Genomic DNA, 14119 nt, shown 5'->3' with positions numbered 1-14119 from the left:
ATTCATGGTGTGTTCAGGAGAATTTCCTGAAGAACTGTGACCAATGGTTTAGTGTGGAGGTGCCATTCGGTTTTATACCCCATTCCCCCAAATGTTTTGGGCAGCCCTGTACACCCCTCCCCAAACCTCTGTCCTGAACAGCTGATCAGTACTGTGTGAGTTACACACATGCCTATTTCTTTTAAAATAAGTGGCCTTGGGACACTTGGGGCGGGGGGTTATAGGGTACAATTTGCCTCTGCCCCTGCAAAGTAATATGTACCTGAATGAATGCAGTTCTTATATTAATGGTTGGGGGCAAAAACCCTGAGACCACCATCTGACTAGCATAACAGGTAGCACCAACCATGTCAAAACATATGAAGAAAGTTAAGCCATGAAAACCAAGTTAGATATCATAATACTTGAATTAAGAACATAATTTTAAATGGGTGTTGACAGCAAAAGCATTTTAAGATGCTTCACAACTTTTGATGTTTCAAATATAAAACACATTAACTGCTTTTTTTAACTTAATTCATATTGTCAGGCTTTGAAGGCTTGACTGTAAACATTTAAAGTCATTATTATTCTGCTCTGTAAATGTAAAACTAGGCACCTGTTGCTCACCTTGCTAGAAGTAAAATCTTAGATCTGTGGTGAGTATTATCCCAGGTTATCCAGTACTTTAGTTTGTCAAGAAACACAAAACCTCCAAATGAGCTCTACTTTGAACAAGCTGTTCAGGTTTTGCAAGGTTTGTTTGATCTAGCTTGCAAAATTTCTGGCTTGTTCTGCAAAGTACTTTGTTTTGATTTAGTAAGCTTTCCTCCCATTGTGAATAGCAGGGGATGGGGGATTTATAATTGAAAGTGTCACAGGGGCAAAGGGTGAAGGCCTCCCACACCATGGTCCATATCTCTTCCAACCTACCTCCTTGCACCCCCCTGCCAAGGCCAAATAACTTCATGTCTAGTTTGTCCCATAGTTCTTGGAAAACTTTCCATATGTGTCTGTAATGTTACTTAAGCAATGTTGATGGAAATGAAATGACAAGGGAAGAGCAAAATCAGGAAATTAATTTTAAAGTGGGTGGGAAACCTTGGGTAATTGCCATACAGACTTTTATTTTATTTTTTAATGTGTAAGTAATGTGGAGAAAATTGCTTGATTTCTGTTGTAACTTGCTAAGTTGGGCAGTTAGTGTACCCTATGTAGGGGATGTCTTATGACTCTAAAATGTGTTCCAGAACTCTGATTTACTTCGGAAAAACCCTCCACTGTACTGTATTAAAAATGACAGAGGTTAGGGACAGAAACACCTATCTTTTTGGTCAAACTGAAATTGAAAGTGACATAAAATCATTTTTGGCACCTAGTGCAATAAATGTTATGAAGAAGACATGTTCAGGAGAGATTAGGTGCCCCTCTCAAGGAGAGAGGACATGAATTCACTAAACAAGAAGTATTTGTGACTCGGAATTGCTCATTGTACAGGAGATGAAAGAATCTGCTCTCTAGGAAAAAAGAGAAGCCATCTGAGCAAATGGAAAAATTAGAATTGACCTACTTGGCGAGTCAGCAAGAGGTTTGTTAGAGATTGGAAGGAAGGAATGTCTGCTTTGAAATGATAGAGCTGGTGGTGATGGGATGTTCACTGTTATGTCAGGCCACACTTGTGTGCACACTTTACCCTAGTATATGCATTTTTGCATACGTTACTGAACGGTGGTATTGAAATTTAGTATATAATAACAACAATAAATAATCTCTCTTCTCTGATTGGTGCATCTTGTACCATCACAGTACACTTTTCAACAATTGGTCAGATGCACCTTTTAACCCAGTTATTTGGTTAAGAGGATATTTTTCCTGTTGCTGCCTTATGTGCATTGCTGTTCTGGGATGCTATTTTTGTCATTGATTGTTTTGTGGTTTTATTTCATGGTTTTATTGTAAATTGTACTTGTTTTAATTGTGGCATTTTTGTTACCCACCCTGGAACAATTTGGTAAAGTGTGGGCTATAATTACAAATAATAATAGTTCTTACAGTCACCAGGAAAATTTTCACTTTGTAAGAACACATGCACAGAGAGATGCCAGAATCTGGAAATAAATTATGTTTAAAAACCTATACAGGAAAAAACATGTTTCTCAGTTTGGCTGAGAAGGTTTTGGTCCACCCGAGGGTATCTGCAGGAATTTTTCTGGGGTGTGAATGGGCCAAAGTAAATTCTTCACATAACTAGCATCAGAGAACACGGCTACCATTTCTAGCCATTCCGGTGACTGAACAATGGTGAGTCCTAGGTAAGCCTAGCATGAGAAACTTGTATTCCAGGACTACTCCATTGTTTCTCAGTGGATAGATCTGCTCTCTATCTACGGGTGGGCCTAACATCCAAGCAGTTTCTTTCAACACACCAGTAAAATTCTTCAATTCTTTCCCTGGTTCCCTTCACATCTTTCAGATCTTAACTGCATTACTGCAGTTAACTTCACAGCCCTCACTCATTGCAGTTCCCTAAAAACAAAATTTGCATTAAAAACACCAACATACCAGGATAACACAAACCAGTATAACAGCAGAGGACAACATCAGGGTTGTCATACAGAGGTCTAGCTCCCATCAGCAAAATGGGTAGAATAATACTGGGCTACTTTGAATGGCTGGCATAAGTTACATAAGCCATACTCACAGTCACAGCTCCAACTCCTGCAATATGGGTTTAATAATGATGATATGCATTGGCATTAACAGAGTAATTTTTAAAATGGTTATGAACTAAAAAAGATTCAAGACAATGAGTATTTCATATTAGTCTTCTGTTTCTCTAATGGTCTATCTTCTTTCCTGAAGGCCAGTCATTGCTAGAACTTCATTCATTAGCTAAAATTACTAAAAGTAGGAACAGCCTAGTTTCTTGCAAAACAGTTTAGAATAGTGGCTGCACATCTTGCTTTTTATGAAGGCTGGAAATCTGGAGGTTATATATGACTTATCAAGGTGGGGTAGCCATGGGTCTACCCTATTGGTTTTTTTAAAAAAGGATGGAACTCTGGGGATTTTGACTTCTCTGAAGTGGGTGCTCCTGGGTCCACCCTACATATTAGCCATGGATTTGTTACAATAAAATAGAGAAAGAGAAAGTAAGATGAGGTTCTCTGTAAATGCATGCAAAATAGTATTTAAAAAGCATTTAATTTTTGGACACTGCTATAATAACAGGGCAGCCCAAGAAAGAAGAGATATTGCTTAGAGTATTGATGAGTTTTGATGTCCCCTGCTGCTTCTGTGGTGTCCCCAGCCATCTATAACCTTTCAAAGACTAGTTCACAGATGGAGAAGAGGAAATTAATACTGATGTCTTTGTCTGTTACTCTTTCAGGTATCATTTGGGATTCCTGCCTGGTGGTAAGTGAAGCTTTAAAATTTTGATCAGAAAAGAGGATTGTACCAATAGTGTAGACTAGTGAATATGCCAAGACTACAGTAATGACACATGCTAAAGCTAAACCGAAACTTTACGCAACTTTGATTTTAAAAAGTCAAGATTCTGTTTGTTTTTAATTTCAGAAATGTCCAAATGTTGCTTTTGACTTTGTGGGGTACTTCAAAATCATAATCATGACATAATAATTGCTGGTTTCAAATTGACAAATTCTTTTAAATACTTTAATACTTTTAAAATAACTTTTTTCCCCTTCCTAAAGCCTTTCACTCTGAAATATTCTGTAATTGTGAATTTAAGAAATGTTAATTTGAGGAAATTTGCATGAGGAATGTTTGCTCCAACTTTCCCCGTTTAATGTATAGCACATCATATTGTGGAGGCAGAGGGTCACTTGAATAGTGTACATCTACACATTCTTCAAAGATGACTCCCTCCACCCACTGGCCTTCATGAATCTGGACGCTTTCTTTTTCTTTCATTGAAAGTTGACATTCTCATGGCACCTTTTCTATGTATATTCATATTGTTGTGGACAGGTTGCTTTCCATTCTTTAAAGTCCTTAAAACAGAATTATTGCCCGTTGTAGAAAAACAGGTTCATTACTGGAAAACATTTTGCTGAATTTCTGTAGGAAAACCAATTGATTAAGGGCTTTTTGTTTTACTTGCTTTTTCTCATTAATCATTTTTAGCATCATGTTTTCAGTGTTCAGCCATGAGAGTAGTAGCTTAAAAAAGAAGAAGAAGAAGCCTGGGGTTCTTGCAACACTTTAGAGGTTGCACAAAACTTTCACATTTCCCACTCTTCTGTATTTGAGGAAACCAAATGGATTTGGATTGATGCAGGCCCCACCTGCATAGTTTCAGATGGTCATGAGTGCTTCAGCATAATTCTTTGCCTGAGGAATCTGTAGAAGGAAAGGATATTGTGGTCACATAGTAACAGGGTCCACCAGCTGTGTAAGTTGATCTGGGTAACTGCTACTGGATTATTCACTAGCCTCCAAAGAGAGGGTGCTAACCACATTATGTAGACTAGAGCCTGGACAGAGTGCTTTGATGGGCCAATGATGTTTTCAGTTTTTCATGAGGAGGGCTATTTTTGTACAACATAGATGTCTGTAGCCCAAAGAGCAACAGTTTTGCCATGACAAAAAGAAATATAGAGATGGTGCAAAGATGCATACACCCTTTTACAGATGTGCATACTTCCACATGGGAAATATATGAGGAGTAATGCTTGAGGTTTGTTTGTATGTTTGTTTGTTTGTCTTGAGTAAGACAAAGGATGACTGTAAGGGTATTGGGTTGATTTTATTCCTCCCCTAATGATCAGGGCTTCTCTGATCTGACCAGAAGACCAATAAGCAAAACAGCTGTCTTAAGCTCTGAGATGTAAAAAAGACTGTAGCTAGTGAACCAGTTAGAACTGGGAATAGGTACTCTTAGCACTGAAGCCGCCTGATTTCAAGTGGCAAATATGGTTTCTGGAGCCCAAGCAACAAAGCTGTTCTTTCAGTGGGACTGCAACTCTGCCTAGAACAGGACACCCCACAAAATTCCAGACATGGAAACTGTCCCTGCCCATAGCGCCTCCATCTTGTCTGGAATTGGTTTCAATTTATTGGCCCACATCCAGCCTATCACCGCCTTCAGACTGGGTCAGTATCGGTGCTGCCTCTCCTGATTCAGATGGTACAGAGAGATATTGGGTGTGACCAACATATTAATAACACTTTGCTCCAAATCCACTGATGGCAGCTCCCAACAGCTTCAAATAGATGTTAAATAGAATGGGAGACAGGATAAACCCTGCAGAACCCTTCTGGTGAATTCCCATGGAGACGTCTTCTATTGCTCCTCTCTGAAATCACCCCATACATAGGAACAAAAACACTGCAAGATGTCTGTTTGCAGCCCGCAAGCCATGTAGGCATTCCAGGAGGATGCCATGGTCAGTGGCATCAAAAGCCACTTAGAAGTCAAAGCATCAGCACTCCGACATCCCACACCTGACAAAGATCAAATCAAGACAACTAAGGCAGATTTTCCTGCCAAAACCCAGTCTTAATTGGTTTGTGAATGGGTCTAGACAATCTCCTTCCTCCAAGTATGCCTGAAGTTGCATCATCACTGCCTTCTTGATTTCTTTGCAAAAAAGGGGATATTGGCGATTGGGCAAAGGTTGTCTAACACTTTCTGGTCCAGGCTGGTCCTCTTAAGAAAGTGGTATACCACTGCTGATACCACTGGTCACCAGCATTTATTGTAGCAGCATTAATCCTCCTGCAGTGAGGCATTTATCACTCCCTGGACCCACCCACTCAATCCCCTTTGGAAGCTTTTATTAGCAGATAAGGGCAAGGGTCGAGAAGGCATGTGGTAGACTGAATTCCTTCCAATAGCTTTCTCACACGTTCAAGTCATACTAATTGAAACTGATCCAGTAAAAAATGAGCAGATGGTGTGCTGGACACTTACATAGGACTAGTGCTAATTTTGGACAGATCCAAGTGATTTTATCCTCAAAGTGCTTCACTAATCTGCCACAGCAGGCCTCTGATGGTACCATCATCTCCTCCATCTGGGTAGAAACCCTTTGCCAAATGGAAAAGCTCTGCTGGATAGGTACAAGAGGATGTACTGGTGGCAGAGAAGTAGGTCCTCTTCACCACCATCATGGTCACATGGTAGGCCCAACAATGTGCTTGTAGCTGTGTTCGGTGAGATATGTCTCAGGATGGTACACCACTTGTGATTCAGCCATCATCCTTCTTGCCTTATCACCTGTAGCTCCCTGGAATAATAAGGAAATTTCAAGGGTCCACAACTTTGAAGAGGGCACCTAGGAATATTTGTATGGAGGTCCCTTCCCTTCCTGTCTCTCTCCGTTCCATAGTGAGACCAGGGTCTCAACAGGAGCTCTGATCATGTCAGAGCCTTGAAGAATTTCTTTGATTTTATAAAGTCTCTAAACACCTTAATGGGTCCTGCACCCCTGATGCCACAAATCCAAATCTTGCCAAAAAACGATCCATCTATGACAATGGGTTCACCACAAACCCTAATACCAACAGATCCCTGCCTAACTCTCTTGCAAAGACCAGATTCAGGGTATGTCCTGTGACATGGGTTGGGTCATGATGGATGTGGTGGTGGTCCCCCTGACCATGCAGAATGGATTTTTGTACACATTTGCACATGTTGATAGTAATTATCTGAACAGCAGTGCTTTAAAAACCCCCACTAAGGTAGAGAAGGGGTGTATAGAGAAGATAGAACAGTCAGCAAAATAATCCATAGCTTAATTCCTTTCATTGTCTTAAGAAATAAAATTCCAGCATGATAGCCACTCACCCCCCTCCATTTACTGTCATGGAGTGGAGGGGGGCAGAGCTCTACTTCCAACACATGCTCGTTGCTGGCAACACAGAAATGTCAGAAATGCAGTGGTGCCTAGAATTCCCACTAGGATGGTGTTATCACATTTTAATATGAGTCTCGGTGCTTCTAATTGCTTTCAAATCATTGTTTTCCTGCATTTCCTTGATGAACCGGGCATCTGGCGTCATTGGAGAGACGGTAAAGCAGACAGCTGTGTTCGGAATTAAAAAAAAACCCTGATTGGAACACATAAAAGGCATAAAAATTAGATTTTTCTTCCTCCAAGAAATGTTTACATCTATATTTTTTAAAAAAATAAACTTTCACTATTTGTGTTCATTTGTTAAGCAGTCATAGGTCTGTATTAGGGCTCTTCACATCAGCTCGTTTTTGTGTGTAATGCATTTGGATTGTATTTGACATATCTATTTTAATATGCTGAATTTATTGTTGAGCTGCCTGCTTTGACAGGTCTGATCTAATAGGGAATGCAAACCACAGCCGTTAGAATAGCTCCTAAGCTTGCTTTCTATTTTCAAGGCTAAGGTGTGTGTTTATGTATGTAATACGATGGTTCTCGATAATGTTAAGTGTGCTTAGGCCCTATTGAAATGTATATGAAAAGTTAGTCACAACTAACTTGATTCCATCAGCTTCAATGAGACCTAAGGTTGGACAACTTAGCCTGGATCCAAATGGAGAAAGAAAGAATTCTGTGTATAGATAGAGATAGCTGTGTGTAATGTATATTCCAAGAATATTGTGCCCCATAGGCTTCTGCTTTCCACATTTCCTTTCTTGTTGATAGTCTCCATCTCAACAGTACTTCCTTCGAGCTTTAACTTGTGCTTCTGGAAATCTGTGGTTAGCAGTTGTCCAGAATCATTTTCCCTACTAGCTTTCCAAGAAGAAGAAGAAGAAGAAGAAGAAGAAGAAGAAGAAGAAGAAGAAGAAGAAGAAGAGGGTCTGCAAGACATGTGTTCCACCAGGCCTTTGGTCAAGGCACAGTCTGACCTGTCCTTTGGTAATCCTCATAGAACTCTAGCCCAATGGTTGCCATTAATTTGATTCTGAATTGATTTTAGAATGTATTTCAATTAATTGATTGTGATTTTATGTAAACTGTGTTACTTTTACTGTTGTTAGCTGCTCTGAGCCCTGCTTCGGCTGGGGAGGGCGGGATATAAATAAAAAATTATTATTATTATTAAGAAGAAAAAAGAAGAAGGGGGATCAATTAAGAAATAGGGCATACAGTATAAAATAACACTTCTGGCTGTTCTTATATAGCATACTTCATGTATTCAGAGTGCTTCACATATGTTATCTCAATGGTCATTGTCATGATTATATACATATTAAAATAGAGAGCTGAGGCTGGGAGAAAGATAGCTTTCTTTTAGGCTACAATCCTATAGTACAGTACAAACTTTCTGAGGAGTAAGTGCTGTTGAACTCAATGAGGCTTTCTTCTGAGGAGATATGTATAGGATTGCACTGTAAAGATAATAATAATAATAATAATAATAATAATAATAATAATAATAAATTTTATTTATATCCCGCCCTCCCCAGCCGAAGCCGGGCTCAGGGTGGCTAACAACAATCAAATCCTAGGTAAGATCCCTAGGTAAGATGTGTTTGTGGCATAAGTGAGGCTTGTAGTAGGGACTTCTCAGTTCACACTCTGTTACAATGGTGCAGGGAGGAAGAATAAGGGTGTTTGACATTCCTAGTAGGGATGTTGGTTGTCATCTGACAGGAGTCCATAATGTCTGATCCACACTTAATACAACAGTCTTGCCACCATAATTGAAGTTACTTGGGGGAGGGGGAGAATTGCTTCCCCTAGCAGCTCAATCATACAGAGCAACATCCAACTTGTTCTTAAATTTTGACTGATATTTCCATTCCTTGACTATGTACAAGTGTGTGTATAAGGAGAAAGAGAGAGAATTGGTTTCCGGACCAGAAAGCAGGGAAATGTACTGCACTAAGTGTGGAGCTGCCCTTTTAAGTCATGCTACAGCCACACAGTGGTAACTTACGCTTGTGCTTTAGTGCAACTAGTGACAGAAGGTAGATTGGGATCTACTTAGTGCTCAAAGTGCCACCCCGCTTTTCAGGTGGATATTATTGGCCTAACAATCCCCTCTTCATTTTTCCTCCCACTTTGGGCATTGGATCTCTGGATGCTTTGCAGTAGATCAACAAGGGTTTTCGAGTCTTAAATGTCTAACAGGAGCAACAACTAGAGATTCTATCCCCCTTGCATCTTATTTAATTGGGTGGGAGGTGTGAAGTGAATTTTCTTGTAGAATAAGTAGGAGCTCAGTTTTGGTGCTGAACATAAATTACTGGGCTGAGGCAGCCTCCTATTAATTTTTGTGCATATCTGTCCCCTGTGTTCCCCACCATTCTTTTGTACCTGACCTACTCAGTTTGTAGATCCCATAACCCCAAAGTCTGTTTGCCCCTGCTTTATACAGAACTTGAAGAGATTTGGATGTGGGGCAGAAGGATAAGGTTTCCTGTGATGGATTTTAAAGCTAGGAATCTTTTTTTTAATCAAGCCCTACACCTACTGAATTGAATTGCTATAGAGGTGAAGGTGCTGTATCTGCTGGCTTTTCTATATATACACACCCAAATACTTTACTTCTGCTATAACTGTTTTGCTCTTGGTATTCTTGTCCATGTAGTTATGACAAGGATAAGTGGCAAATTGTTAAAGCAACCAAGAATGCAAGATTTTGCTGTTAGAAGTGAATTAGTCCTCTTTGAAGCCAAAGAGGAGTGTTCTTGAATTAATGGAGTGTGCCTAGATTTTTTGGCTAAGTTCTGTTTACTCAAATGTCCTTGCTCTCTTGATGTGCTGAGGGGTTCTTGCATAAGTTGTAAGCAAAAATCAGAAACTCTGGCCTGCCTTGGATTTATGATGTGACTTAAGCTGCCAGGGGTAAAGCACCAGATTGTCAATATTTATGCCTCGTTGTTAAAATATATATTCTGCTGAGTGCTTGGGGTTCCTCTTGCTGTTGAAGTGCAGGTAACAGAACTTGGATCTCTCTCTTTCTCTTTAGAATTAATGGTGATGTTATAGAGGGGCTTAATTCCAGCCAGGATTCAGACTCAAATTTGCTTTTAGAATAGAAAGAATGAAGATGCATGTTTCTGAGCAAGCGCAAAGTGCTTTTTCTCCCAGGAAATAACTGCAGCTTGCCTTCTATACCTGGGTTTAATGAATAGGGCTTCCTGGAACAAGAATGTGATTTTAGGGAACAAAAGCTTGAACCCCAGCAACTCAGTCATAGGGTTGAAAGGAGTCTTGTAGGCCATCTACTCCAACTCCCTGCTCGATGCAGTAAAACCAGAGCTAAAGCATCCCCTACAGATGGTTTTCCAGACACTGCTTGATGAAACCCATGCTAGGTAACTGGTTCCAATGCTGAATTGCTTTTAGTGTCAATGATTTTTGCCTAATGCTCAAACTGAAATATGCCTTCCAGTATATTAATCCTATTATATCTAGTCCTACCTCTGAAGGACCAGAAAAGAAGTCTTTGCCCTTATCTATGTGACAACCCCTTGAGTTTTTTAAGGGTGCTAAGATGTCTCTGGGGACGCGGGTAGCGCTGTGGGTTAAACCACAGAGCCTAGGACTTGCCGATCAGAAGGTTGGCGGTTCGAATCCCTGCGATGGGGTGAGTTCCTGTTGCTCGGTCCCTGCTCCTGCCAACCTAGCAGTTCGAAAGCACATCAAAGTGCAAGTAGATAAATAGGTACCGCTCTGGCGGGAAGGTAAACGGCGTTTTTGTGAACTGCCCTGGTTCGCCAGAAGCAGCTTAGTCATGCTTGCCACATGACCCGGAAGCTGTATGCCGGCTCCGTCGGCCAATAAAGCGAGATGAGCGCCGCAACCCCAGAGTCGGTCACGACTGGACCTAATGGTCAGGGGTCCCTTTACCTTTACCTTAAGATGTCCCTACTCACTTTTCTATGCTTCAGACTAAATGTACTGAGTTCCTTCAACTTTCCCCCTGTCCTAGGGCTTATATTTCCCCTTTGTTCCGCTTTCCTGACTGCGCCTGGAATACTGTGTACAGTTATGGTCACCACACTTCATAAAGGATATTGTTGAGCTGGAAAAGCTTCTTCTTTGGGGCCAAGTGCTTAGACACAGCAATCTACCCTGACACCATTAAGAAAGCTCTGCTGATGTGGTTAGCACAGTAGCCTGAGATGAGAAGAGGAGCAGAGTTTCCAGTAAGGCAGAGAGAAAGTGAGACAGAGAAGTCCTTGGGGAAATGTCTGGGATTCATTCTGCTAAACACCTTTGTTGAGCAAAGGGAGGACCAAATACTTACTAACCTTGTTCAGCGAAACAAGGAATTTCCTGGGCAGTGTTTTACCAGTTGCTGGAAACCTTAGGAGGGGAAAGTGCTGTTTCATTCTGTTCCTGCTTGTGGACTTCTCATAGACATCTGGTTGGCCATTGTGAGAACAGGATGCTGGCCATTGGCCTGGACCAGCAGCCTCTTCTTAAATCCCACATCATCTCTGTGTTGAACAAATTCCATGCAGGTGAGTAAGGAGGGTCAGATTGCTCTAGTTGTCTTCCACCAGCTCACTTGCTTTCTATGCAAGCTGCAAAGGGAGGAACGTTTCTTACCTGCAAAGAGGCTAGTAGCCTACATTTCTACACTAGCCATGAAGTATGGCCAACATGCAAATACACAGTGCTAGCCTGTTAACAGGTGAGTGTAAAAATGTGCAGTTTAATAACTTCTGTGAAAAGGAAATAGAGCAGGCTCTTAAAGGGCTGTACCCTGAATTTAACACCATAGTCTAGATTAGAGTTTCTCAACCTTTTTCTGACTGTGGCCCTCTTCCAACCTTGTTTCCTTCCTGTGCCCCCACCCTGTGCTACCAGTAGAAAGGTAGCTATTCAAATGTTTTGTTTGTAAATAGAACAGCACCCCACACACTAACACTGCTGCAGCCACATACGTTGCCTGTGACAAATGAGACGTGGACAGCTTGGTGCGCACAGCAGTGGAGTGTAGAAGTAGGAGGGAGAAGGAAGTGGAAGTGACGTGTGACAATCCATCCACTGGAGCGTAGTGTTACTTCTCTGTTCACTCTACTTCTCTATTTTCTTTTTTCTTAGTCACTTCTCTGTTTCCTTCATTTCTCACTTCCCTCTGTGGACCCCTAGTCTCGTGCCGTGGCCCCCCATTTACGTTATTTTCACCTGTGGATCCCCTTGGAATACCCTGGGAGCCCCTAGGGGGCCATATGGCCCCTAGTTGAGAAACACTGCTCTAGATGAGTTCTAACTCTTATTTAAACCTTGGTTGTTTTTTATTTACTACTGACCTTCATTAAGACCACAATATATTTCCTGCTGAATCATGCAATTTCCATCATGCATTCTGTTCCTATTTTGCAGTCAGCTAAATGTTTTTGACCGGTGCTCATAAGGCATGAAGGTGAAGAAGGCATAAGGCTGCCTCTGTTTGTCTGCAAGCTACTGGGCATATTTCACTAAAGTTTGGTGGTGTCTGCCCAAAGAGATTATAATCTCTACTAGATTGAGGTAACTGGGATAGAAGGAGAGGCTGATGATTTATTTACTGTTACTTTTTATTGATTAATTTCTTCAGTGCTGTTAGTTGAGCAGCAATTAATAAAAGTATATTGAATTAAACAATGAGTAAAAGCAACCTAAATACACAAATACATGAATGACCGTTCCTGGTTGTCATTGGCCTGATATATACAACAAACTATTTTTTTACTTAGTGAGAGTGTATCTGATCCTGGAGAGGAGCTTATTGCCATTTTGCTTCTCCCTGCCCTGTTAACTGCACTGAACTAAGCCAAGGTTTAGCATAATGTGCCATCAGAACCAGGCCTCAATTTAAGATTTCTTCTTGCTAATTGTGAGTTGTAACTGAGGCTTGTTCTTAAATCGTACAAAGTTGAACCATGACATTAATTTATGGTTCTAGGTCTGAGTGTTAATAAAACCCTCAGTTTCAATTGTTTAAAATGCATTTTCAGCTTTTAGCTAGTTTGCCTCTCCTGATTCCTTGGGTCCCCTCCCTTCTTTCTCAAGAGGAGGTTGAGGATATTGGTCAGCTTCACAAAGAACATGGAATTACCTGGGATCAGAGTAAAGATGCTAAATGTGTAGTAGAATGGGGAGTTAGGGAAGAAGTAAAAAAATTAAGGCTTCTGAGTTTTATGGCTCTGGTCATTTAATGAAATGAATTGTAGGACTGAGCTTTAAGGAACCTTTGGGATGTGAGAGCCTTCTGAACTGAGGCACATCCTCTCTGTGAATCTCTGGGAGCCAAGCATCTGCAGCAAAGAATGGGGGTGGTACAACTGCTTTCTGTTTGAAGAAATCTCAAGGGATACTTAAATGAGCACATGTCCCCACCGTTATTTTATGCTCATGATGAACCACAGAGAGGTAAAGAAATGGCACCTCTGGGAATTGTGTACATGATATATTGTCTCCATGTAATGTCACCTGAGCCATGGATTAGCACAATGAGAGTGTCTAGGGATTTCTAAAGCCATCAAGCTGGTGCTGAGCTTTAAGCAGACACTACCCAAATTCTATTAAAAGTTTCCTTTTTCACCATGAGGGCTAGAAACTTTCATGTACTTCTGGTAAAATGCAGGCTATGCCAGCTTGCTTCCTAACAGGAGGAAATAATCTGAATGTTGATAAGTGAGGAAGAACTGTGGCTGTAGTTTCTAATAAAAGTGCCTTCATTTGAGAGCTACAGTTTAGCACACAGGGAGCCAGGAATACATAAACAGGCATCTTCCTTGATGGGGGTTACACCCCCATGATTTTGCTGTTACGGTTTTGCTCTGCTGGACTTCCAACAAGGATTGCAGAAAGTGTGCCAGCTTCCTCAGAACATGTAGGACCTGGCTGAGAGAGACTTTCCTGTCCATTAGAGCCACACCAGTGTAATAAAATCATAACATCCAAATTGTGAAATAATTTGGAGCAGTAGTAAATAAGTGGTGACTCCTGTCTTAGTTCTGATCAGTTGAGTTTACCTCTTGCCTGACCACCATTTTCTTGCAGTAATACAGAATTTGCTTTTTTTAAAAAAAAGAAATTTCAACCAACTTGCCCTATTTGTAGCTTCAAAAAATAATGAATATTCAATGCAAGGCTGGCGTGTGTGTGTGTGTGTGTGTCTGTGTGTGAGCATCAGGCACCTTTTGAGGCCTGTGCCCCACTAGGGGCCCTGTTGCCAGTCTGTGGCG

The 14119-nt window shown here is 41.0% G+C and overlaps 1 protein-coding gene across 11 annotated transcripts in view; it reads left to right on the top strand.

Annotated features, from left to right (window-relative positions):
* The window catches only part of SKAP1 (src kinase associated phosphoprotein 1), a 338005-nt gene that overhangs the window by 37020 nt on the left and 286866 nt on the right, over positions 1-14119 (top strand). For all 11 annotated transcript variants that reach the window (XM_083583331.1, XM_083583345.1, XM_083583339.1 and 8 more), the window contains one exon: positions 3371-3396. In XM_083583331.1, coding sequence (XP_083439457.1) covers positions 3371-3396 — 26 coding nt within the window. The remainder of the gene's footprint in view (positions 1-3370; positions 3397-14119) is intronic.

The sequence above is a fragment of the Podarcis filfolensis genome (genome assembly GCF_964270895.1).
Source record: "Podarcis filfolensis genome assembly, chromosome: 13".
NCBI lineage: Eukaryota > Metazoa > Chordata > Lepidosauria > Squamata > Lacertidae > Podarcis > Podarcis filfolensis.
Note: the sequence above shows the minus strand (reverse complement) of the source record. Positions and strands in the feature narration are given on the sequence as shown.